General features: G+C 42.8%; 2 protein-coding genes across 6 annotated transcripts in view; one reads left to right on the top strand and one right to left on the bottom strand.

Moving 5' to 3' along the window:
* UBE3D (ubiquitin protein ligase E3D) overlaps window positions 1-12388 on the bottom strand; it is a 50597-nt gene extending 38209 nt beyond the window's left edge. The window contains exons 1-6 of one of the 2 annotated variants that reach the window (XM_060272565.2): window positions 12051-12263; window positions 11542-11631; window positions 9010-9209; window positions 6630-6720; window positions 3624-3849; window positions 549-618 (exon numbers count right to left, since the gene is read on the bottom strand). In XM_060272565.2, coding sequence (XP_060128548.2) covers window positions 549-618; window positions 3624-3849; window positions 6630-6720; window positions 9010-9209; window positions 11542-11631; window positions 12051-12115 — 742 coding nt within the window. In that variant the 5' untranslated portion in view covers window positions 12116-12263. Of the gene's footprint in view, window positions 1-548; window positions 619-3623; window positions 3850-6629; window positions 6721-9009; window positions 9210-11541; window positions 11632-12050 lie in introns of both variants that reach the window. The other variant, XM_060272566.2, reaches the window with a different exon arrangement.
* Window positions 12389-12427: 39 nt separating this feature from the next.
* DOP1A (DOP1 leucine zipper like protein A) overlaps window positions 12428-25535 on the top strand; it is a 56267-nt gene continuing 43159 nt past the window's right edge. For 2 of the 4 annotated variants that reach the window (XM_088665928.1, XM_035109496.3), the window contains exons 1-3: window positions 12428-12566; window positions 23302-23492; window positions 24486-24667. In XM_088665928.1, the coding sequence (XP_088522054.1) occupies window positions 23355-23492; window positions 24486-24667 (320 nt within the window). In that variant the 5' untranslated portion in view covers window positions 12428-12566; window positions 23302-23354. Of the gene's footprint in view, window positions 12567-13883; window positions 14010-23301; window positions 23493-24485; window positions 24668-25535 lie in introns of those variants that run through there. The other 2 variants (XM_035109497.3, XM_088665929.1) reach the window with 2 other exon arrangements.

Here is a 25535-nt window from a genome sequence, read left to right on the forward strand (position 1 = left end):
TGTTTCACCTTTGCTTTTCTATTTTTATTTTATTTAAAATGTTTAATTTACTAAGCCACTAATGAACAAATAGGTTACCAAAAAAATACATTAAACTGGAGTTCATTTTGAAATAATTAATTTCATTTCCACCTAGGACATTAAAGGGGACTATTGGATCCCAATAGCAGATTGATACTGTTAAAAAAAAACCTCCAAAACACTGGCATGCAAACCTCCATAAATAACAGTGTTATCTAACTGAACTTATCTGCACATGCAACTGGGCTTCTCCCCTTCGCTCATCCTCCTGAAACCTCTGCATACCCTGCCCCCCAAAAAATAACTGCTCCAGAGTGTTGGAGGACCCTGCAGAGCAGATTTAGGCAGGGCAGGGAGAAGAGAAAATGAGTAGCGCCATGCCCACAGCACAAGATTTCTATTGCACAAATGGGTGACCGTCACGGGATGTCACACCGTGTTTTTATAACTGATGCAGCACACAAAAACATCCTCAAGCTGCAAGTGATTGAAACAGCCCAGGGATTCTTTGTTCCCATACTCCATACCTGAGGAGTGTACCTCTCCCAACAATGTCTTGCAGCGTCTGCAAATTACTCTTCTATTTGCCTTTGAATTCTGTAGGGCAAAGAAGCAACATTTACAGACTCATACAGACTGACACACAAACACACACACAGTTGAATTTTTAAAATGAAATGCCACAATCAAAGCAAATCGTTAAGTTTATTAACTTCATACATTTATTGTTGTAGCCAAAGGCCATGACAAACATATGGTAATAGTATTAATAAAATAATACAGAACATACACACAAAATATAAGCTAACATCCATGATGTAAGAGAGAGAGAGAAGTTACCAGACACACTAACAAACCCAAATCCAGCTTGATTTCACCTCTGAATCACCACAACAATTTATAGAGATTTTATTGAACTCCTTTATCCCGATTTATTTTGCAGCCAGTGAACAGAGGGTCACTCTGTGTTTTGCAAAGCTATTATTGTTACTCAAAAGAAACGGAACTATTTCTACCAGGTGCACCTGCTTGCTTGTGTGAACAAAGGTTTCAGAAAGCTGCCTCTTGGGTCTCTATATAAGGGGCAGGCTAAGAGATAATGAGTGATGTCTTCCACCTGAGCTTGACCACAAATACAAAGTCTGTCTGGGTACAGGAACCGTGTTGTAGTGCCCAAGTTAAGTCTATTGAAACAACTTCACTCAAACTTTTGATTGCACTTTGCATCCCAGAACAAACGGCTTCATTTTGATTTCAAACCTCAATTATTGTATTCACATTAAGGGAGACTATTGCCAATCCAGAAAGACTAATCACTCCAGTCAGCCTTTTAAAAATTAATGTACTTGGTCCCAGCTGTTACAAATTTGTGTCAAGACCACCCCAAGACCACAGGAATCAGCTGTTAAACACATTGCAAGCGTTGGATGATTTAAAAACAACAACCACCTTCATTTGCTGGAAATGTTTTATCAAATTGGTGAGGGGTGGCACATGGGGGTATAATTTCTCAGGGTGGGATTCACCCAATACAGTCCATGTGAGGGACCCTTGCAGAAGGACTTCCACTTGCATATTGGGACTTCCCTCCCTCTCCTTCCCCCGCACAACCCCCCCAAATGGGAACGGGAAGGTCAGGAGGGGGCGCACAGGGGCGGGAAGAGAAAAGGAGGGTTATTCAATATGGCACTGAAATTCTTGTGCAGATTTCAAAGAATTGTAGAGTTGGAAGGGCCCCCGAAGATCATTTAGTCCAATTCCCTGCAATGAAGAAATATGCAGCTGTCCCGTACGAGGGCTGAACTTGCAACCTTCACATTATCAGCACCATGTTCTAACCAATGTGTCAAAGGTTCTTGTGGCTACTCTTGAGTAACAACGCTCCACACCTCCTTGTCTTTAAGGTGTTTTTATTGTGCATATTATTTACAGTGCAAAGAGTCTGGAAAACATGTCTGCTTAGTCAGAGTCAGAACCTCGCAATGGCTTCTTTCTGTTTTGCGCCCAACGTAACAGCTTGGGAACCCCAAAGCGCCTCCCTCTTGCCCTACGGGGTGCCGTCCTCCTGACTGCTCTCCCGTGGCCAATCCCGTCATTTCCTCCCCAGCTGTTTCCTTCTCTACTCAGTGTTGAGGCTCTCTCATGCTGTCAGAGCCTCTCTCCCCCCTCTCTACTTCCTGATTCCTGTAATCTGATCCGCTACTGGACTTGCTGCTCTGCGAGGAACTCGACCTGATGGGGGGGGGCTGTTCCCTATAAGCCCTCCCCCTTACACAATGGAAACGTTTGGAAGAGTGTGATGCTGAATTCCACCCTCACTGTTTAAGTCTGAAGACTTCTGCATGGGGTTTGCTATCATGACCTAAAAGAGTACTGATCTTGTAACTTAAAATGATCAGGAACATAGGAAGCTTTACGCATGAGAACAGGAGGAGAAGCAATATTTACATAGCACTTCCTTAAATATTCAGAGCACTCAAAGGCTGCAATACTAACCCTACTAAGGTTCAATTGCTACACACCTAATGTATGTTTTCCTCTTGCTTAGAAGTACATAAGGTAGCAGAAGAGGAATGAGCTGAGAGTGTTTTCACCGGTTTGGACAAAAGTGGCAATACTTTTTGCCACACAAATTAAATCAATGTATCTTGTGTTGACAACTTTCAGCTCCTGGCAATCTACTCTCTTAATATCTTTTTTGTGCTTCTGCTCCAAAAGGTCCTTGACATAGTCAGGAAGAAAATACTTCCCCCTAGAGATAGCTGCTAGAGTGCTGTGTGACCTCAGGGTGTTTAAAAATTGTATTAAACGATGATTTGCAGAAGAGTTGCCATGTGCTGGGTCCAGACAGAAAGAGAGAGGAAAGGGGGGGGGATAAAGAAGGATCAGCTGCTATTTTGGCTTTTTTAACACACAAGTGCATACTTCAACAGCTCATTATTCAAAAATGTATTACATGTCGAGTGTCAGAAGAATGAGTGAACTGCTCCACTGAAAAACACTGCTTCAGGTGATGTGGAAGAGCGGTCCTATGGTGCTCTCTGTGTGTGTGATGGTTGCTTCAAACATCAAGTTACTTTTTGATATTACAATTACCAAAGCAATGTTCACCTGAAAGGTTAAACCTAGGGATGGAGGCAGAGATTTTTTAGATGTTGACATAATTAGCAGTAAGATTGGAAGGTGCTATAATCCCTTTCTGTGAAACCTTGGCCTACCAGGGTTTCCAATCACATGGACAGTTTAAGCACATTTAATAGTGAGTTTGGTGCTAATTGCAAAAGGTTGCAGGTTCAATCCCCATAAGGGACAGCTGCCTATTCCTGCATTGCAGACGGTTGTCAGGCATCCGCAAACTGCGGCCCTCCAGATGTTTTGGCCTACAACTCCCATGATCCCTAGCTAAGAGGACCAGTGGTCAGGGATGGTGAGAATTGTAGTCCAAAAATCCAGAGGGCTGAAGTTTGGGGATGCCTGGACTAGATGATCCTCAGGGTTGCTTCCAATTCTGATCTATGATTCTATGATTCCACCAATCCTCTAACAATCAAAATAAATGTCAAATGTAGGCTTGTCCATTATTATTTCTCCAGTGTACTCACCAAGACAGAGCCACTGCTTCTAGAAGTAGCACCCAGGGATTCTGAATGAGGGATTTCAGAACTTGGCCCAGTTCCTGAACTAATCAGGAAATAATTGTGCCCAAGGAAACAGTCTCCATTTTGTGGCCGAAGCATGCTATCATTGAAGGGGTTGGGGTGACAACACCATTCCTCCACCAAATCACCCCAGTTCTCACCGGGAAGGGAAAGAACTCTGAGAAACGTCCTGAAAGGGATGAAAGTGAAAGAGTTAGTTGTTATGACAGAGACCAATTAGACTTTAGTACATGGACAAGTCATTTTGATAAAGCAGTAGTCATCATGATGCCATCCAGATGTTCTGACACTCTGGTCTTATGCTAGAGGAGAAAGATTGACTCCCCACCCCCACCCAACACTAAGCCATGGTTGAAACAATCATGGCTTAAAACTACATACCACTGAACAGTCTTAGATTTCATGCTACACAGATTGAACCTGCCAAGAATGCAATTGCAGTATTTGGCTGATATTCAGGAAGGAGTTAATGTAGCAGTGTCTGGAGCAGAACCACCAGTATCCCCACCATCCTCTCCCTGATGAGCGCCTACATATTAAGTTAGGGAGATGTTAATGACACATATCAAACCAGACTCATATCAGACCTAAGAATGTACCTTATATGTATACCAGCACACGCACACACAAACACACACACACACACACACACTTAAAAGGCAGAGTGTGATAGTTACAAAACATTAATGTCTTGTTTAATCCTTTCAGTACTTGCTTCTACAATCTTGTGTAGCTTCTTTATTTTTGCATAAATGCATTTACAAATCCATTTTTGCCGAACAGAAAAATGAAGCAAAAGGCACTCAATCCCGTGGATGTGCTTGGAACTTGGAGCAATATATTTCCCTAGCTTAATAACCAAGCCTTCTGTGCATGCTAGAAAATTAATACTCGGCACAAAATGTAATGCAGTAAGCTGAAGCTTAAACACATGACACCTGCATTTCATTTTGCAGCGTACCCACACTGCAAATGTGCAGTGAAATTCGGGATTAATGAGGAAGGGTCAATGTCAGAAAAGTTAGCAGAGGAAAATTAGTTTGAATGCCACTTGGCTCAGAGCTCAGAGAGCTACTGAATGGCAGAAGCAATACCACGAAAAACATTGTTCCCTCCCCTGACAGCCATGTGCCAAGGCAGCCTCGGTAGTACCCGATTAGGGGAAAACAGCCATGGCCTCTCAGCAAGCTATATGGGAGGAAGGAAGAAAAAATCTCTCACTACTGTACTGTGATACCAAGAGAATGTGGAACATAGGTCACATCCATAACATACATTTTAAGCATGATTATTCCACTTTAAACAGCCATGGCTTCCCCCTAAGAACTGTAATTTGTTAAAGGTGCTGTGAGTTGTTAGGAGATCCCTATTCCCTTCGCAGAGCAACAATTCCCAGAATTCGCTGGGAAGAAGGATTGCTGGGCCACCCTGAGAATTGTGGTTCTGTGAGGGGGATAATAACCATACCTGCCAACTTCCGGACGTAAAGATCCGGGATCGGCAGCGCGCGCATGACCGGAAGTTGCGTGACGCAACTTCCGGTGGCGCTTCGCCCTTCTATGGGCACCAGAAAATGGCGGCGCCGGCGCCGGAAGTCGCTTCCGCGCATGACCGGAAACACGTAAAAGTGACTTTCGGCGCCGGCGGCGCCATTTTCTGATGCCCATAGAAGGGCAAACCGCAACCGGAAGTCGCGTCACGCCGGCGCCGCCATTTTCTGGTGCCCATAGAAGGGCAAAGCGGCACCAGAAAAATGGCCGCCGGGCCGAAGCTGATTTAAGGGACAATACCGGGATTTTAACCTAAACGGGAGACCGCCGGGAAACGGTAAGAAAAAAGGGGTTTTCCCGGCGGATACGGGATACTTGGCAGCTATGTAATAACGCACGTGACTCTTCACAAACATGGCTGTTTAAAGGGGTATAATTGTGTTTAAATGTATAGAGCAGATGTGGGCACACACGGGTAGTAAACAAAGCAATGCATGGAACTGCAATGGCCCGTCACTAAAACACCAAGGAGGAAAAGTATTCTAATAAGTACCATTGTTAAGGTCAACTAAAAATCACAAAACAGCCAACTAGCTTTCCAGAGCTGTTCCTTAGGCGTGAAGACATGATTTGCTTCTTTTGAAACCATAATATCCTGCTCTTTGGCCAGAAGGCTCTCAGAGAGGCAGAGGATAATTAAAAATGTAACAAACAAAAAGAAATTGTGTTAAAATAAAACAATAAGGGGAGGAGAAGACAGGGAGAACAATGCGCTATTCATAATTGACACAGATTAGAAGGAAAGGTCAGAAATTCCTAGATCTCCAAATCTCTGAAGCAGAGTCCTAACATGGGGGGTGAGTAACCTTTTTTCAGTCTGAGGGCCACATTTATTCCTGAGCAACCTTCTTGGGACCACATGCCAGTGGCGGTCAGAGCCAGAGGCATAAAGTGCAAGGAATATAAATTTTACCTTTGTAAATTTGGCTAGTCTCAATTGTCCATCCACCCTCTCTATCGTCTATGCCAGGGTTTCCCAAACTTGGGTCTCCAGCTGTTGTTGGACTACAATTCCCATCATCCCTGACCACTGGTCCTGTTAGCTAGGGATGATGGGAGTTGTAGTAAAAAAAAAAACTGGAAACCCTGGTCTATGCAGACATGTAACAGGCACTATCAGAATTCAAAGACACATTCTCCTCAGCCAAAATGGGGCCAGTGGGATGTGGGGAGAGATCCAGGAGCCAGAGAAAGAGAGGCCGAAGAAGTCCCTGGACCTGAAGCTCCCCACCCCTGGCCTAACTACCTAATCCAATCATTTATTTTACCACTGCAGCTACATGTTTTCCTGTCCTGATCAGTACAAACTAGTGTTCTCTAGAAGTCATCACTTGTTTGTTTAAGCTCTATGCAAACCCATTCACCCAGAGGCAAACTGTAATGGGAGTACAGCACTTACCGGTTGTTTATTACACCCTCGCGGCAAGACTGGCAGTAAAAGGTACAATTCTTTTTGGTTTTAAGGATGTCACCCAGAGCTGGTACCAGTTCTGAAAAGATATTGAATAATGCAATCCACATAACTTTAAGCATTAAAAAGCAAGTAACATTACCATCCAGATTCACCCCAGAAGACATTTAGAAACTGCAGGTTGCAGAGGAAAAAATATACCACATTTCAAGTAGTTTGAACATATCATCTCTGCAATGGTACCAATGTATGGTGGGTACATATTATTGTCATATAACACATAGTGGAGTGAAGATGACAAGGCTAATAGCCCAGCAAGCTTGTAGCAGAGATGAACCAGACTAGGACATTTGGAGCTTTGTAGTTTAGAGGAAAGGCGAGTAAGAGAAGACACGATAAAATTATGCATGGTGCAGAGAAAGTGGACAGAGAAAAGTTTTTCTTCTCTCATAATCCTAGAACTTGGGCTCATGGAGTTGCATGCTGGAAGATTCAGGACAGACGAAAGTACTCATAAAAGAAAGGCGCATAGCAGAACCATGGAATTCGCTCCCACTAAGAGGTAGTGATGGCCACCACTTTGGATGATTTGAAAAGAGGACTGTATAAGTTCATGGAGGATCAGGCCACCAATGGCTACTAGCCACAGTGGCTACTTTCCATCTTCAGTGTTGGAGGTAAAATGCCTCTGAATGCCAGTTGCTGAGAACCACAGGGTAGGGTGGGAGGGTGAATGCTGGCACTCAGGTTCTGCTTGTGGGCATCTGCTTGACTACTGTAAGAACAGGATGCTTGAACAAGATGGACCCTTGTCCTGATCCAGCAGGTTTCTTATGTTCAGATCTGGCTTGTTGTCCACGCATTCAGCTACAGTAAAATACATTTCTGTATTTTCTACCCAAGAGCATTCTGTCTGTGTTCCTTACTGCTGCTTAGATAAATACATGAATCTGACATTTGGAACATTTTGTAAGTAAAACATTTTAAACTTACTTAACAGTGTGTGGTCTGTTCATTGCAAGTGGAGTAGAAAGAGAGGAGTACTGTTTACAGGTGGACTAAAAGGGTCTAACAACCTATATTCCACAACACTATACAGCTGCTTGACTTTTGTAAAAGTAAACTTTGCTACTGGTGCTCTCTAAACTGCTGGATAGCAGGTTTAGCCCCGCGTTTTGAATCCAGACACCTAGCCAGTTCTTTTGTTATCTACCCCACATATGTGGGTCACCGGAATGCATATATTTTTCCTCCCACACATACATGGAAGAAGGATGGGCAGGAAAGGGATGAGCTGAAGTTTTTATTGTTCTGTATTCAAAGTCAAGTTCAACCATTATACTTGGATTGTCTTTGTAACAATGCCTCAAGTAAGCACTGGTTTTGCTGAAGGCAGAATTTTTCTACTACTGTAAATGTTTTTAAGAATTATTTTTGCGGCCCTTGTTAAAATGGAAGCTATTTAAACATATCCCACTAATATACAACCAACTAACAAGATACATTGTCAGAAGTCATCTGCCACCCCAGGAAGCTGTACAATTAAGCGTCACTCCAGTCAAACAGCAACATAACATATTTTTAGTCATACCAGAAAGGCTTCTAAATGTACATGGATTAAAAAATGTAATAAATAAAATAGTTCCCAATTATATTCAATATGCAATAGCTACCACCACAAAACAAAGTGATATCATACAGCAGCAATGCAAAATCCACACTTACATGCAAGAAAGGGTCCAAAGCTGAATATGCTTACTTACATGCTATTCATTTAAGGGAGGCTTACTCCTAGATAAGTGGGTATAGAATTTCAGCCTAAATCCCATGGATTTCAGTGGGACTAAGCTAAGCTTAACTGTAGTCAACATTGCTGAAGGAATTCAAAGAAATGGGGCATTGTGAACTGACAAAATTTCAGAAACGGCATTCAGTTCAACTTAGCAAAACACACAATCTGAGTGCAGACTTATATCTCAAAAGGACTCAAAAAACTAGGCAAGCTAATAGAAAACTCTTATTTTAATCTTGCAATGCTACTTTGCCATGCATTCATTCTGCCTGTGAAGGGAGGTTTGTTACTAACTTTTGTTTTCCTTAGGACACAGCAAAGGGAGTAAATCCAGTTAAATCCAAGCTGGAGTTAACGAAAGGGGGAAAAGGGAAGCTGCCCACATTGTGAAGTCAGTTCAGGCAAATCTCACAGCTAAAAGTTAAACCATCCCCACATCTCACTTTTTTATTTTTGGTTCAATTGCCGTTTTTCTTGAAAACATACTGGTACTTAATCCTTCACAGTTTGATCTACTTGCTTTACAACTTTAGACAGAATGCTGGTGATAAATATACATATATAAGGCCCTCTTACTTGTGTTATTGAAACCTGCTTGAACTAGCAGTCTCATATGTAAGCCATCGCCAAGCACATACTGCAGTCCTCGACAGGAAGAAGGAACAATCCTGACCTCTGGTGGAAGGTTGATGGTCTTGCAGTGCTCATCATTTTTTAGCTCTACCGATGACGGCATCACGGTGATATCCATGGGCCAGCATTCTGGCTTCAGTTGGCTGGAGATGTTTAAGAGAAACCGATTATTTTCCACTCAAAGCAGATTTTCAAGGACAAACTGATAGGCCTGGGAAAGCCTGTTTTTTTAATATGCCTTTCATAAACGTAAACAATGCAAATTAAAAAGGAGAAAGCAACCACAGACAATATCTAACATTAACTGCGCAGGCTGCCCCTTCCTCTCTTAACGCCACCTCCAGGCAGCCTACCATGCCACTCTCAAATCTGCTTCAGAGTATTCCCAGAGGACATTTGAGGGGCAAGCAGAGGGGAGGGGGAATCTGTTCTGCAAATGATGTCCATCCTGCTGGCAGACAAACAATCAACACTGTATATCACCAAATATATAATAAATCACCAAACAATGAAAAACCAGCAGCACACACAATTAAATAACAATTGATTTGAACAGCAAAGTGAAAATTTCAATTTCCATTGTTTAACGTACCCTTGGGTTCCATTAAATGCAACTCATTAAAATGCCTGGGAGAATAACAATTGTCTTAACCAGAGGTCTGAACGATAAATATTAAGAAGCAATTACGTATCAGTGAGACACAGCACTACTGAGAACACTTATCTCAGATTCCTATTGCCTGCACGTAAGAGCACTTTAAAGGTAAAGGGACCCCTGACCGTTAGGTCCAGTCGCGGATGACTCTGGGGTTGCGGCGCTCATCTCACTTTACTGGCCGAGGGAGCCAGCGTACAGTTTCCGGGTCATGTGGCCAGCATGACTAAGCCGCTTCTGGCAAACCAGAGCAGCACACGGAAACACCATTTATCTTCCCACCAGAGTGGTCCCTATTTATCTACTTGCACTTTGATATGCTTTCGAACTGCTAGGTCGGCAGGAGCTGGGACCGAGCAACGGGAGCTCACCCCGTCGCAGGGATTCGAACCGCCGACCTTCTGATCGGCAAGCCCTAGACTCTGTGGTTTAGACCACAGTGCCACCTGCGTCCCAAGAGCACTTTAGTCACTCGCTGTTTGTGTGTATGTGTGGACAAAATGCCACTAAAAACTCATTATGCCCACATAATGTGCCACATACCTTCTGTGATGCCATATCAGTTTCACAAGGGACAGGGCCTGTTAGCAGAAATAGTTGGGAGGAGAGCCTGCAGGGTGCCCTGACAAGTCAGAAAGAAAACAGACACAACTGTCGTTCTTGAGGGGGCATCGAACCTTCCAACAAAGGGAGTTGGCTAGCCACACAGGGGCATCTTGAGTCCTGGTTGAGCCAGAGAGAGAGAAAACTAATGGAAGGAGTTTGAGGGTCCATGTGTCAAAAGGAGGTGGTGTGCAGCCAGGGGTCACACCTAACTGACATCCAGGCTGGGAAGCTGGTCATCAGGAACCTGGCCGGCCAGTGAGCTGTTGTCCTCAAAAGTTCTCTTCCTGTTGAAGCCACACAGGTGCTGCATGTGATCAGGGCTACTGTGTCTGTTTGCCATACTCTTGGAGAATTTCTGAACCACATGAGCCCAGCATATAACATCACCAAGGAAGACGTTTACACCACAAACCTAAACTTGCCTTAATGTAGTTTCCCTCCGGTTAAGTATGCTTCAGGTTGAGTACTTTCAAGTACTCCGCGGACCCCTCTGGAACGGATTAATCCACTTTCCATTACTTTCAATGGGAAAGTTTGCTTCACGTTAAGTACGCTTCAGGTAAAATACAGACTTCCAGAACCAATTAAGTACTTAACCTGAGGTACCACTGTATTCTGATATCATGAACTTCCTCACTTTGCAATAAAGTCTCAAATTCTAGAGGAGTAGCCAGATTAGTTTCTTGTAGCACAACTTGTACCTTAAAGTTTACAGAGCTTTGTGTCCTAAACACGCATGGGTTGGTTGGAGCCTATATCATCAGTTGTACGAAGTGCTATCCTGAATTGGGGAGCACAATATATATTAAGGGGAATATAAATCGAGTAGTTAATGAGCACAATAGCTGACCATAATGCATTCCCTAGGCCTCATGGACAATGTGCACATAAACCTCTCACGAAGTGGGAATTGTTCATATTTCCCAGGAAAAATGCATAATCCCCAACAAGTCTTAGAGAAGGTACATATCTTGAGTGCATTATGTACTGGGCAATATGCACAGTCTATGGTCAACAGACATACTTAATAAGAAACATGCCTTTCTCCCTTATTTCTTTTTCAGAAATGTGCAATCTGCACTCCATGCACAGCTTCATGCCCACTGCCTAACCTGACATGACCCACAACTATCTTCCCCCTGGTCAGCCAAGCAGCAGGAAGAAAGGGGAGACACATGATAAATATTTATTATTCATTAAATTCACATCCCAACCTTTCTGCAGAGGAGTGCCTTTTCCTGCAGTCCAGCATCCTTTTAACCACTCTCTGCTGTTCCCCAGTCAGCTGATCAGCGCAAAGGGGGCTGCAAGGAGTGGAAATTGTTACACATTCCATACCACAATTCTGAAGGGGAAAGCTTAACAGCAGTATGGGACCAATCAACCTCATCGTCGTCGAGGCAGAGGAGGGGAGGTTAAACCAGTTGAAGGAAGGGGGAAAGAGGGCTAGGAGAGAAGGAGGGTTTAGTACCTCTGACTCATTGCCACTGCGGCCAAAACTAACGTAGATCTAATCGGTATCTGGATAGGAAATTGCACAGAGGAAATTGCACTGGATAGGAAATTGCACAGAGACCCTACGGCGGCTGCCTTGAATTGCCTGGGAGAAAAGGAGGCTATCGCAAAATAGATTCCGGTACACGTGTATCGCAAAATAGATTCCGGTACACGTGCACTTCTCTTAAAACGGGAAGGGGGCGTTGGAAAGAGTTAAAATAAATACCGGATAATCAGCAGCCCGCTCTGCGTCGTTTGCCTGATTTCCAAAAACACTCTGACCTCGTCCATTAAGCCAGCACCTGCCACTGAGATCCTGGGTTGGGGACATCCAAATATTGTATCCGCGGCGAAATTTAGACCTGCCCGGGGAGCAGACCCACGTGAGGGAGGAGGAGGGGAAACGCCAAACTCAGCCCAGGAAGCGCTTAAGCGAAATCGGCCTCTGCCGGCAAAGAGAAAGTCTCCTTCTTCGCCACAGCGCCCTCTCCATCGCCAGGCAACCAGTGGCTAGCTTTAAGAAACTAGAAGAGCCGCCGTCTCTTCTTCCTCTTCTTCTTGTGTGCAAACTTGTAGCTGCGATTGCTCACCCTCCAATTGCTCAGCTCCGAGGAAAGGATTTCTCAGGTTTTTCTCCGATTTCGAATTGAACGGGCTCAGGAAGGTTGCGTTTTAGGAATCGTTTGTGCGCCACGTGGCGTCATTTGGGTCTCGGAGCAAGATTAATATGCCGCTTAAAATGGTGTGTGAATTTATTAGCCCGGCTCTCGTTGCAAGCAAGTGTCTCATTTTGCAACCCAAAGAGGCCTTTTGTTTCTTTTAAAGGGCTCGGTCTTCTGAATATGGTACGGGGGGGGGAGGTATCTGGGCTTGGGGGAGGGGATTGCATATTGGGCCTACTCCGAGGCTGGCTCATTACAGGGTTCCAGGCTTACAATCAAAAAGGTTGATTGCCTTAATTGCCATAATAACAACTTCAAAATATCATTGCGGGCTTACAGTGAAATCCTATACGTGTATACTAGTACGTCTCCTTTGGAAAATTGCAGAACGCACAAAAAGTATATATTTCCTACAAAGTGGTGCAAAACTTTTATGGGACTTACTCCCAGGTGTGTGTGTGTGTGTGGGATTGCAGCCTAAGCGTCGTTAGTGGATAGCAGAGCCTTAAATTCACAAACGACGTATTACTAGCGATGGCTATTAGCGAGTTGGGGGACTCGCAGCCCTCCAGGTGTTGTAGAACTGCAGGTCCCACCATATCCCTGACCATCGGGCTGGTGGGAGTTGGAGTCGTCAGCGTCTGGCGCACACCCTGATGCAGAACCCCCAGGTTTGGAGCAAGCGTGTTTCGATTACCAGAAGTCAAGGACAAACGCTTTTATGCTTCGGTTACGAGCTTCGGAAGTCAGGCCCCCCAGGGGTTATTGGCTCGCTTCTGTTGGAGACAGGTAAACATTTAATTGCACCCTCAGAGACATTCGTCGTGTAACTAATGCGCGTAAAGAGGGGCCTCTTACTATTCCCTCACTTGGATTCCAGAACAGTGCAAGAATTGCCTTGTGCGCATATACAGGGCCCATGTATCTGCTGGTGGCAGAATTTCATTGTATTTCTCTTTTCTCCTTGGTTTTAATGTCTCTCTGCAAGGTTTGTTGTTTGTTTGGCATTGGCGTAGCCATGATTTATTTTAGTGGGGGCAGGCTTTATGGGGGGGCAGAACAGAGTTACCTGCGACAGAATTCGTAAAGTATTTTTATTTATTGATTGGGTGGCGCAGCTGCACCCCCTTGGCTTTGCCCATGTTGTTTGGGTCGTTGTAAGTCGCTTTGGGGTTGCCCTGGGCAAGATAAAGCGGCCGACAAATTTAATAACGGAAGACAGGTTTCCGCGAAGTGTGGCCAAGGGGGTTTACTGCCCGGTTGGCGAGTGCGGATACAAAGGCCGCGGCCCGGAAAGATGCACGCACAGCGCGGGGGGCCAACTCCGCCGCGCGGAAGCCGAGGCGAGGGGGGTGATTCCAGCGGCGGAACGTTCTGGAGAGCCGGCAGGTGGCGCTGTTGCGCAAGGAGAAGCGAGCCGGAGGGAGGGCGGAAGGAAGGCGGCCGCGCTGCATGCTGGGAGCTGTCAGTGCCCTCTCCGGTGTGTTTAGGCGGCGGGGGCTCTTCCGGCTTGGGACGCTAAGGTAACCCTTTCCCCCTGCGACGCACCCTCCCCCAACCCCAACCCTTTTCTGCTTCCCGCTTTTTCGGTGCCTGGTTGTGACGGGGAGGGGTATCATATAAGCGTTAAGGTTTGGGGGGCGGGGGGCATCCCTTGTTGGAGGGTCACCTCCCCGGTGGGGAGATTCAGAAGTATAGGGTGGATGGAGAGGGGTGCGTGGAGATGCCTCCTGGTCTTTTATGTATCCAAATAGGCTTATGGGTATGGGTCAGTATCTCTTGTCTGCCACTAATGTTTCCTTCTATCTCCCGTTCCATTATGACAGGCCCCCCTCCATTGGGGGGACCCCCTGAAAATAAATGGAGCAGGCTCCATCAGAAAGAGGCATAATAATAATAATAATAATAATAATAATAATAATAATATAATTAATAATAATAAAATTGTGCCACCCTTGTTCCTCTCCCATCTTCATCAGATACAGTCACAAGGTACACTAAATGTGGACTAGTTCACCTTTCGCTTCCTCATTGCCAATGTTTTAACTGCCCTGGTTGTGTGAAGATAGGGGGATTTATCTTCCCTGCCATCATCTCAGCCTCCTTATATTTTGTTATTGGGGCGGGCGGGGGGGGGGGAGTAAGAATTCATCACCTGCCTGCAGCGCACACACCACACCTTTGTACTCTGAGCTCATTGATTTTAAATAACAGCCACCTGTAGCTCTTTGCCCTGCCCCTTTAGAGTCATGCTTTTGATACTCTTTAGAAACTTGTGTTAAAGGATAAACTAATCCACTCTTCATAATCATGCATCTCCAACCCCAGTTACTGTGAATAATGAACAGGAGTTAATGGTTATTCAATTTAGCTGCTAGAGTATGATGTGACCTTCTAATACTTGGCATTTTGCATTCTCTACTTTCATTCACTCGTTCAAGCTGCACACTCATAAAGGAGCAGGCTCCAATATAGTCAGACTTATTTCTGAGTAAACAAGCATAGGATTGTACTCAGCCTTTTCTTCGTGTCCCTTCTTCAAATTCAACCTGCTGCAGTTAAGTGTGGCTTTTTAGCACATAAAGCAACACAGATTAGTAACCCCTTTTAATTGTTTTTCAAAGTCCACTTGGAAATCTGAGTAACTAATAAATTGGCTTTTCTTCTGTTCTCTCTGTGCTTATGCAGTTTAGCAATTCTAAACTACATTAGTAAGCATACCGTGTTTCTCATATTATAAGACACGTCTTATATTTATTTTTTCCTCAAAAAAACACACTATGGCTTATTTTCAAGGGATGTCTTATTTTTTTCCTCCTCCTCCTGCCATGGCCGGCATTGCTGCTGCGCCTATCACTATGTCTTATTTTCGGGGTATGGCTTATATTCCTTGAATGCTTAAAAATCCTGCTATGGCTTATTTTATGGGTATGTCTTAAAATATGAGAAACAGGGTAGGTATGTAGAAGTTAGTGTGGGATATTCTACATTGTTTTATAAATGCTGTCTTCCCTTGCTGCTGTGTGAATGGTTGGTTCCTTGGACGGTATTTTTTATTTATTTTGTAATTGGGATGATTTTTTTTTTTTTGAGAGGCGCTTGTAACTCGGGCTGTTGCTCTTATCGGAAAGAGTAGGTGGGTAGATATTTGTCTTGATGGAAACAGAATAAAACATTTTCAGCTCTATTGTAAAGATCTTTACTTGAAAATGAGGCTCACTGTATTCTTACCCATCATTAAATATGCGCAGGATTTCAGCCTTCATCTCTGGTTTTGCATACACTGGTTTTTCCAAAAGGAGAATCATAGAAAGAACACTCTTTTGTTGCATTGCCAGTTGGTTCAGTAGCATTTGAGCTTTGGATCACAGACTGTGGTGAAGAGTTTCTTTGTGGTTGATCCTGCCTATATAGATGATGTTTTGTAGGGTGGAGTAAGTTGTTGTTTAATGGAGAGTGTTGAAAAGATGTGTTTTTAGAGAATTAATGTGTTCATATATTTTAGAGGATTCATATATTCAAAGTGGGCCTCAGCTGAAGAAAACCAGTGCAAGAAACACATCCTGATAGAGGTTCAATCCCAATTTCCTGGGACTTCAGAGAATCAGTAATAAACAATAGCTACTGTATAATGTTGAATGGGGGCATTTAAAATAATCTAAAATCCTCATTTTAGGGAAAGCATCAAATTCATTAGCTAACTGAATTTTTGTTAAATTTAGTAACATTGAAGTGTGAGGGAGGGTGTCCTGAGAAGCTGGAATTTTCCCTCTCTGGGTTCTGTAAATTGGTTTTAACACTGCAATCCTATCCACATTCAGAGATGAACACAATTTAACTCATTTGGGATTGCTTCTGTGATGTAATGGTTAAGAGTGGTAGACTTGTAATCTGGTGAACCAGGTTCGCTTCTCCGCTCCTCCACATGCAGCTGCTGGGTGACCTTGGGCTAGTCACACTTCTCTGAAGTCTCTCAGCCTCACTCACCTCACAGAGTGTTTGTTGTGGGAGAGGAAGGGATAGGAGCTTTTTAGCTGCTTTGAGACTCCTTAGGGTAGTGATAACACGGGATATCAAATCCAAACTCTTCTTCTTTGCATGTCTGAATTGTGTTCCATATTTTTTTATATATTTTCTTTGCCTCTTGTAAAGTGCAGTGGTTGACATGCTGGTGATGGTATCTACACATCTTTCTATCTTCTGTCCCAATGAGAGGCTCTAGAAGCTCATGCGTTGAGCCAGTGGTTTGTCAATTTGGATATCACTAAGCAGATTACTGTCTCCCACAATGCAATTTGTGGAAGTTAGCACTTTCATGTTTGATGGGGCTTGCTCCTTGGTAAATGCACACAGGAGTGCAGCTTCAATCTTATATACATATAATGGAAATAGCACAATGGATGCTAAATAAATAACATATTGTATAAGTGCTTTATCAGCAGCACATTATACTATTATTAAGCTTTTATTAGCCACAACAGGTGGCGCTGTGAGTTAAACCACAGAGCCCTAGGGCTTGCCGATCAGAAGGTCGGCGGTTCGAATCCCTGCGACGGGGTGAGCTCCCGTTGCTCGGTCCCAGCTCCTGCCAACCTAGCAGTTCGAAAGCACGTCAAAGTGCAAGTAGATAAATAGGTACCACTCCAAGCGGGGAAGGTAAACGGCGTTTTCATGCACTGCTCTGGTTCGCCAGAAGCGGCTTTGTCATGCTGGCCACATGACCTGGAAGTTGTACGCCAGCTCCCTTGGCCAATAATGCGAGATGAGCGCTGCAACCCCAGAGTCAGTCACGACTGGACCTAATGGTCAGGGGTCCTTTACCTTTAAGCTTCTATAGTTTTAAAAGTGGGTGTCTTTTTCCTAATTTTTCAGAAAAGTTAAATGATGCTTGGGATATAGGTTGTGAACAGTAACAATTAAGACCCTTTACTTGGATTTACAAATAATTGCTTTAAAATCCTTCAAATGCTGTAATTCAGTGATAGAGCATTTATTACAGGATGCTTTGTAGAATTTGCTATTATACAATAATAGGGAGAAAGGAAGACTTGTTTTTATGGAGAATGAGAGAAATTGGGGCCCCTTGCACCAGACATTTCACACTACCAAAGTCATTCTTTGTCACCAAAGCCCACCCACCCACCCTGGCCACATCTTATATGAGTAATTTTCAAATGCTGCTTGTCATTTTCTAAAGATCGTCAACACAGGACATTCCAGAGTATAATTGCTGAAGAAGCCAAGCAAGCTGAGTCAAGTAATGAAGGCTTCTTAATCTGACAAGGTGCCTGGAGAAAGGGAAAAATAAACAAGGAAATTGGTCCCATTGAAGTTCTTCACAGCAATTCCTAGAATAGCAATTGCTCCTTTCACTTTAGTTAATGTTTCAACTCTGATATGTTGTAGAGCTTCTTGAGTTCTCAGTGGGACTGTGTTTTGAACTGAGCAGTAATGAATACAAAGGTTTTTTCCCCCAGCATGGAAAGCCACAGGCTCTTTGGCACAGTCCTCCATATAGGCACCTTAGTTCCTTACTGTTGTTTGCCTGCATCTTGAATCAGGCAGGGAATATTAGCAACTGTGGTGCATGAAAGGAGAAGGGAGGCAAAGAGACTCTTGCCTGTGTCGAAGCATAGGGGTAAATACAGGACTGAGGTGGTTGGCCACACCACAATTGCGTATGTATCTTCTGCCTATTGAGGCTTTGCAAGGGAAGAGCAGTTGGTGGTGTGTTTCTAGCAATCCCCCTCCCCACATGGTTGCACTAAGCCCATCACAAGACCCAGCCTGGTGCCATTTTGAAAGAGTGGCAGCATTCTTCCCTTGCGTTGCTGGCAGCTATGTGGAAAGTAACAATAACAATTACTCCCATGGTGTAATATTGGAGCCTTTCCAATATTAAATTTGTGTTGTTAAGTTTCTGGTTGCTATTGATGGACCCTTATCCTCACTTTGGGCTTCATGATTGGAAATTATGGGTGAGAGAAAGCAATATCCTCCTAACTTGTGTTATAAATAGGGCTGTGTCTTCGTAATTGTAGTACTACTTCAGGGATCTGGCATAAGAGTAGTTAAGCTGTAGGTGCAACAAATGTGCACTGTGTGTCGTATTCATTTAAGAAGCACCTGGGACAGAGCTTTTAGGATGGCGTCCCTTACACTTTGGAATGCACTACACCCGGAAATTAGGATGGTGCCAACCATTTGTTTTTTATACTCTTCCCCCCTGCCTTTTTCAGGGTAGCATTGCTGGATATTGTTCCCGCTGACTTTACAGGGGGATTTAATGCAGTCTTGGTGCTTTAACTTTGTATTTTGTTATTTGTTTGTTTGTTTATGTTTTGTATACCCTCACAATATTTTCAAATGTGGTGTGTGGTTTATAAATTCTTCAGATAAATATTTTTCAAAGTAGAAATTGTTAGCACGCAAATCTTAAACATTTCCTAATTTACAAAAATAATTATATTTCTGTCAGAACAGAAGATGCTGTGCAATAAGGAAAACAAATTCTTTGGATTGAGAATATGCACTGGCTGATTATTGTGTAATTAAGAGTAATTGTCACAAACGTTTTATATGTTGATAGCAAAGAAGGCAGGCTTAAGCTGTTATGTTTAAAAAATCAGTGGCATACTAAATTTCTACCCACTCATATTCAGTTAGAAATACTGGGTACAGAAAGTCCGTTGTTTGATCTGGCATTCCAGTTTTCTGAAAACCCCTGTTGTCTTCATGTTCCTCCTGTATTCATTTGAAGAATGTAGCATTGTTTGCCTTTAGCTGGTGAGAAAAGTACAGTAGCTGAACAGAAATATTGGGCTGTTATCCATGGGCTGTTACTGTACATGACTTCCCAAGTTTGACTCTAATGTGGCTTTAGGCAAGCTACTCCCTCTCAGTAGAAACCTACCATCTTCAATACCAGGCATCCCCAAACTTCAGCCCTCCAGATGTTTTGGACTACAATTCCCATCATCCCTGACCACTGGTCCTGTTAGCTAGGGATCATGGGAGTTGTAGGCCGAAACATCTGGAGGGCCGCAGTTTGGCGATGCCTGTTCAATACAATATGGGAATAAAAGTACTAACCCAGTTTACATGCTGCAAGGATTAAATAATGTACATGAGGCTGCAATCATATACTCACATATACTCACCCACGGAACTCATTCGTATTTACTTAAAAATGCTGAAAACATTGTTTTATTTCATACTGAAGAATCATAAAGATGGTTGATGGAATAAGTTCTTAGGAAGTGCATTGTGGTGTCTACTTCCTAACATAATTTTTTTGCGCTCTCATTTCCAGGGCATATGACTTCCAGGAAAGTTTGTGGCTTTACAAAATACTAGCCATTGTGTGTATACACATTTATTTATATGCTCCATCCTACTAGATTTCAATAAGATTTACAACAGGAATAAAACTATGACTGTGAAATATTCAACAAGACAATAGAAATAGAATTATAAAAGTGATGATCATAGTTTTAGGCAATGAGAATTTGTACATAAACACTGTAACTAGAATTGACAACATTTTGCCTGAAATGTAGACTGTTGACAGTTTCCTGCACGACTGGATAGATGGGTGTGTGATGGGCCACTTCCTAACTACCCTGGGCCCCTGCAGCAGTCCATACACAAAGTCCACATAAAGCTCATTTCCTTCATGGTGTGAATAGCCAGTCTCTCGTTGGATCATTAGTTTAACAGAAGATATAGAACCGATATAGAACCTTAGTAAGGAGCATTAAATTTTAAGAAGCATGTGTTTGAATCCAGACTTGAAGCACAACCTGACCATATCAGATTAGTTGTTGTAGATTATATTGAATTCAGTAGGGCTTACTTCCAGGCTGAGGTTTGCAATTATAGTTGTGCTTAGAGCCGGCACACTGAAATCACTGAATGTAAGATTGTCGTTGATTGAAGCCCCATTGATTTCCGTGGGTCTTCTCTTAGTATGACTAAGACTGGATGCAGGCCTATATTGTTAAGCTTTAAGGAAATGTGAGTAATGGGAAAGATGCCCCAAAGGAAAGAAGCAGAAACATTTTGCTTAATGACTTCCATGGAATTAATGTGCTATATGAGCCCTAATGTTCACAGCATCAGTCATGCTACATCTTAAAATGGGCCAGTGATTAGCTCCTATGTATGGATTACGGGACAGACATGGCAAGGGCAAGAGTTCAACATTTGCTTATTGGGTTATGCATGCTACTGCCTTGGAGCAGGCAGCCCATTTGTTCAGCCTCAAAGCTACGTATTACCATTACCTTGCTAGGGGGGGAAATGCAATGCATTTGTGTTCTCCTTAGTTTTCTCTCTTTCAAATGTTGCATTTACTGAAACAACAAAGTTTTGTATTGTGAAGCTTTTTTCTTTAGTTTTGCATCAAGGGTACCAAACTTTGTTTCCTGCTGCTTGATCAGACATAGGCCTTAAGGTCAGTGGAATGTTCTCTACAGAAAGAAAACTGAATTTTCCAGTGTAGGCTTTGAAATGACAAGCAGAAAAATTAATTTTCCAAGGTCTTTGGTAAAGTAACAGTGAAATCATTTTTCCCCAGCTGGCAACCCATGAAGAGGATAATACCATGTAGTTAATCTTCCGTATATAAAATTTTGAAAAGTGCAAGAACCATTGTTATTTTTAATCCTCTCTATTATATATTCTTATAGGTGTTATAAAGTAACTTTCTCCACATAACACCTTTCATTGCTAAATGTTGTTGTGTGTTTTTTTGTAGCTACTGAAAGGAAAGTTGGAAGACCAGTTTCTGCATTAGATACTTCTGTTTATGATTTTGTTTTTCTGAATTTTCCCCCATATAAGTAAATACTTGCATTTGTTCCTGGAAGGTGGGAGTAGAGTACCTCGCTTAGGGACCGTTTTCTGATATAGCTAAAAAAATGCCCGTTGCGTGTGACATTAGGTGGCCAATCCATCACTGAGAGGAGCCTGTGTGTGAGTGAAAGAGACAGTTGTGGGTAGGAGCAATAAGTTTATGCCTGCTTCCCTGCCCCCAATAACTATAAAAGTACGGTTCAGGGTGGAAGGAAATACCAAGTACTGTATTGAGAAAGATTCCACAGTGTTGATTGAGCTAGTTGCCCCAGTGCCCAAATTCTGAATGCCCTCGGATGGAAATAATGTAAGCCAGGAGTCCTTGACCTTTGGGGGGGCTGTGGGCACAGTTGCAAACCAGTGAAGCCATACACATGCTTGCAACCAAGCATTCTGCTGAAACATATTCTGTTTGCTGCAGTAGAATGCTTTATCAAGCTGAATTTCAGGTGAGGGGAGGAGGCCCTGCATGCACCTGAGAGGCCTCTGAGGGAACATAATTTAAAACTAAAAAGCTTTTATCAGCTAAGTGTGATTCAGGATGCTTTATTGCATCTTCTAGAGTTTCCTTGACCTCATGTGTGGTGTAGTGGTTAAGAGCGGTGGACTCGCATTCTGGTGAACCGGGTTCGCTTCCTCACTTCTCCACATGCAGCTGCTGGGTGACCTTGGGCTAGTCACACTTCTCTGAAGTCTCTCACAGAGTGTTTGTTGTGGGAGAGGAAGGGAAAAGGAGATTGTTAGCTGCTTTGACACTCCTTAGGGTAGTGATAAAGCGGGATATCAAATCCAACCTCTTCTTCTCATGAACTCATTTTTAGCATTACCAAATGAAGATTTGGGACCTCATGTGTTTTAGGATACGTATGCGACCTTTTTGTTCTTCATAGCTACATAATTAAATCTGTTTCACACTTTCCAAATGCTAAATCTGAGTATTATTACCAAGGTGTAAAATTAGTTTTTGCAACATCTGTTTGGGAAGTGTTCTTTTTTTCTCTTTAGTTGGTTGCAGCTTTGGTAGAAAAGCAAAGGAAAACATTTGCAGCATCTAACTTGTTTTATAAATTTGAAAGGGGTTTTATGCCAGGAACTGGAGAAAGAGAAAAGATTTGATTGGTTGAGTTAGCCATGTGAGCATACATTACTCTTGGGCATTTGATTTAGTGCTTGTTACCACAACTTGTGACCCATCAAGCTAAAAGCAGTGCCCAAGCCAGTTACAGTTGCCTCTTAGAGGCTTCAGAATCTTCCTTGCTTTTCAGGTTGTCTGCCTGGAACTGCTGAAGGAAGAGATTTGTCAAATACGGCAAGCCCCAAAAGAGGAATCACAAATTGTGTCTTGTTGTTGTTTAGTCGTTTAGTCGTGTCCGACTCTTCGTGACCCCATGGACCATAGCATGCCAGGCACTCCTGTCTTGCACTGCCTCCCGCCGTTCGGTCAAACTCATGTTTGTAGCTTCGAGAAGACTGTCCAACCATCTTGTCCTCTGTCGTCCCCTTCTCCTAGTGCCCTCAATCTTTCCCAACACCAGGGTCTTTTCCAAGGATTCTTCTCTTCTCAGGAGGTGGCCAAAGTATTGGAGCCTCAGCTTCACGATCTGTCCTTCCAGTGAGCACTCAGGGCTGATTTCCTTAAGAATGGATAGGTTTGATCTTCTTGCAGTCCATGGGACTCTTTTAATTGTGCCTTAAAATTGTATAAAATTAATGAGATTCTCTTCACATAAAATGCAGACTGTTTATCCACTTGGAGTATTGGATCACTATTTATGAGCTAACCATATTTCTTTAAAAAAAAGAGCTTCACTAGATTCTTTCTCAAAAACAGAAATTTGACATAACAAAAAATCATGTCACCTGTGTCTATCATGGCCACATATATTTGCTTAACTGTCTGAATGCAACAATAGTTAAAAGTTATGGATTAGGGAAATCATGTTGCTCCATCTTTTTCAGCTCACAACTTTACATGAATTACAATCTGGTCTCTAGTGGGACTCTGCGGGAGGATGAATGCGGAGGAGCTGGAGCTACTGGGTGATTCCAAGTACAGGAACTATGTAGCAGCTGTTGACAAGGCTCTAAAAAGCTTCGAGTACTCCAGTGAATGGGCTGATTTAATCTCATCCCTTGGAAAGCTTAACAAGGTATGAGAAGACTTGGAAGGATTAGGTGAAATGCATGCAAAGTTTTGAGGGGGGAATTGAAAGAATTAAGTATAAAGCATTTGGAATCTACCTGCCAAACAATTTAAAAAAGGAGTGGACTGGCAGATCATTTTAATCATCAGGTTATTACTTACTGTAGTGGGTGTCAGAATTCTGAAATGCCGAACTCTTCTGCTTGCCAGATACTTTCTCCTAAGCTACACACCAGATAAAGGTTTTGGAATGAGTTATTATGAAGGGAAGGAGGGTGGAAGACCCTGTCATAACATAACGATGTCAGGAGATTGACACTTTCCACAGTTTTTTAAAAGTCACTGTTGTTACATGTTACCAGGAGTGCACATTCTAAGAACTTTATTCTGTAGAGGGAAAAATGTCCCTTTTAAAACACAGCATTTTCTCTTACTAGAGGAAGCATTTTGGAACATATATTAATAAACAATAATAAAATTGAATGTATGTAAATAAAGATTCTGCATCACTCTCTAGAAATGTTGCATGCTTACTGATTTAAATAACCAAAGTGTTAGTTTATGCCATACGAGGTGTGTGCTTGCTTTGACCGATAAAATACACCATAATGGCCTGAAAAATAAAGGAGCCTTTAACTTTTGAATGGGGAACTCATGTTGTTGGACTTCAACTCCCATCATCCCCTTCCAGCCTGGACAGCAGTCAGGGATTATGGGAATTAGAGCCCAGCAGTGTGGAATCGGCCACACAGATCCAACCCCTGTTTTAACCTGCTGTGGCTTCCTGTGAGTGAATTTTGTAATGCAGATAAGGCAGAAAGTTAATAAAGCAGGTCAGTTTGTTACATCAGAAGTTTGGGAATCCGCATGAGAGGAGGTTTTCCTAAGGCATCATGTTCCGCTAATTGGAACGCATTCAGAAACTTTCAAACCGATCAATTCTGTAAACCGCTGTCTGACAGAAATTGGGTTTAGAATGTCTTGCAATGTTTTCTGTCAGGTTCTTCAAAACAATGCAAAGTACCAAGTAGTACCAAAGAAGCTAACCATAGGAAAACGCCTTGCCCAATGCCTTCACCCTGCCTTGCCAGGTGGGGTGCACCGGAAGGCACTTGAGACGTATGAGATTATCTTCAAAATCATTGGGCCCAAGCGTCTGGCCAAAGATCTCTTCCTATACAGGTAAAAAGAATGGCCTTTATATTGTCTTCTGAGCGTTAGCTTGCTGTAATCAAGAATTGTTTTTATTTTAAAATAAGTCAACAGTATAAATCATGTAATACATTTCACTTGGGTCAGAACGTAGTTAAATTTAACAGTGTGAGCTGTTGCTAATGTTATAGTAGAAAATTAAAGGCAAATTAACTTGCAGTGCATTCCTAATTCCCTGATTAGGGACAGGACATAGCCAGCTGTGGGCTCCTCTGCTGTGATAACTTGGAGTTGGTGCAGCAAATATGAAGGAAAAAAGCCACCACCACTTTACATCCTGGCTAGTACAAGTGGCAGGGCTTTGGGTGTGACAGTGACTCCCCCTCTCTGCTATTTAGGATTGTTTTGCCCATTCTCTTCTATAGGAGGAGATATGGAATAAAAAAACCAGAAAGCTACATTTTCTTTGGTAGTATAAATGATAAGAAGCAAAGCTATTTGTTGAGGTGTGTGACATAGTTGTAGACAAATTTGTAGGCTATCAATATATTATCCAAATTTAGAGGAGTAGAATAATAAAGGCTTTGCTGAACACACAGAAACACATACACACATAGGTGATAATAAAAATTAAAATCATGAGATGGACATAACCGGAAGTCTTTGAAACCTCTTATCTATTGATTATGAGGATCTGGTTACCAAATAAGATGGGCATGAAAGGAGATACATATCTACTCTGAGCATATGTTTCGCTAACATTTCTTGTTTGTATTGCACTTCTACTTTGTCGGTGCCCTCTTAGAGGGCAGAAGCACTGAATCCCAGTATAACCAGAATGTGGAAGGCAAGGATTGAATTCAGGAGTTAAGATGCTCAATTTGAATGGAGTGGCAAT

The sequence above is a fragment of the Zootoca vivipara genome, chromosome 3, assembly GCF_965207765.1.
Source record: "Zootoca vivipara chromosome 3, rZooViv2.hap1.1, whole genome shotgun sequence".
NCBI classification, from domain to species: domain Eukaryota; kingdom Metazoa; phylum Chordata; class Lepidosauria; order Squamata; family Lacertidae; genus Zootoca; species Zootoca vivipara.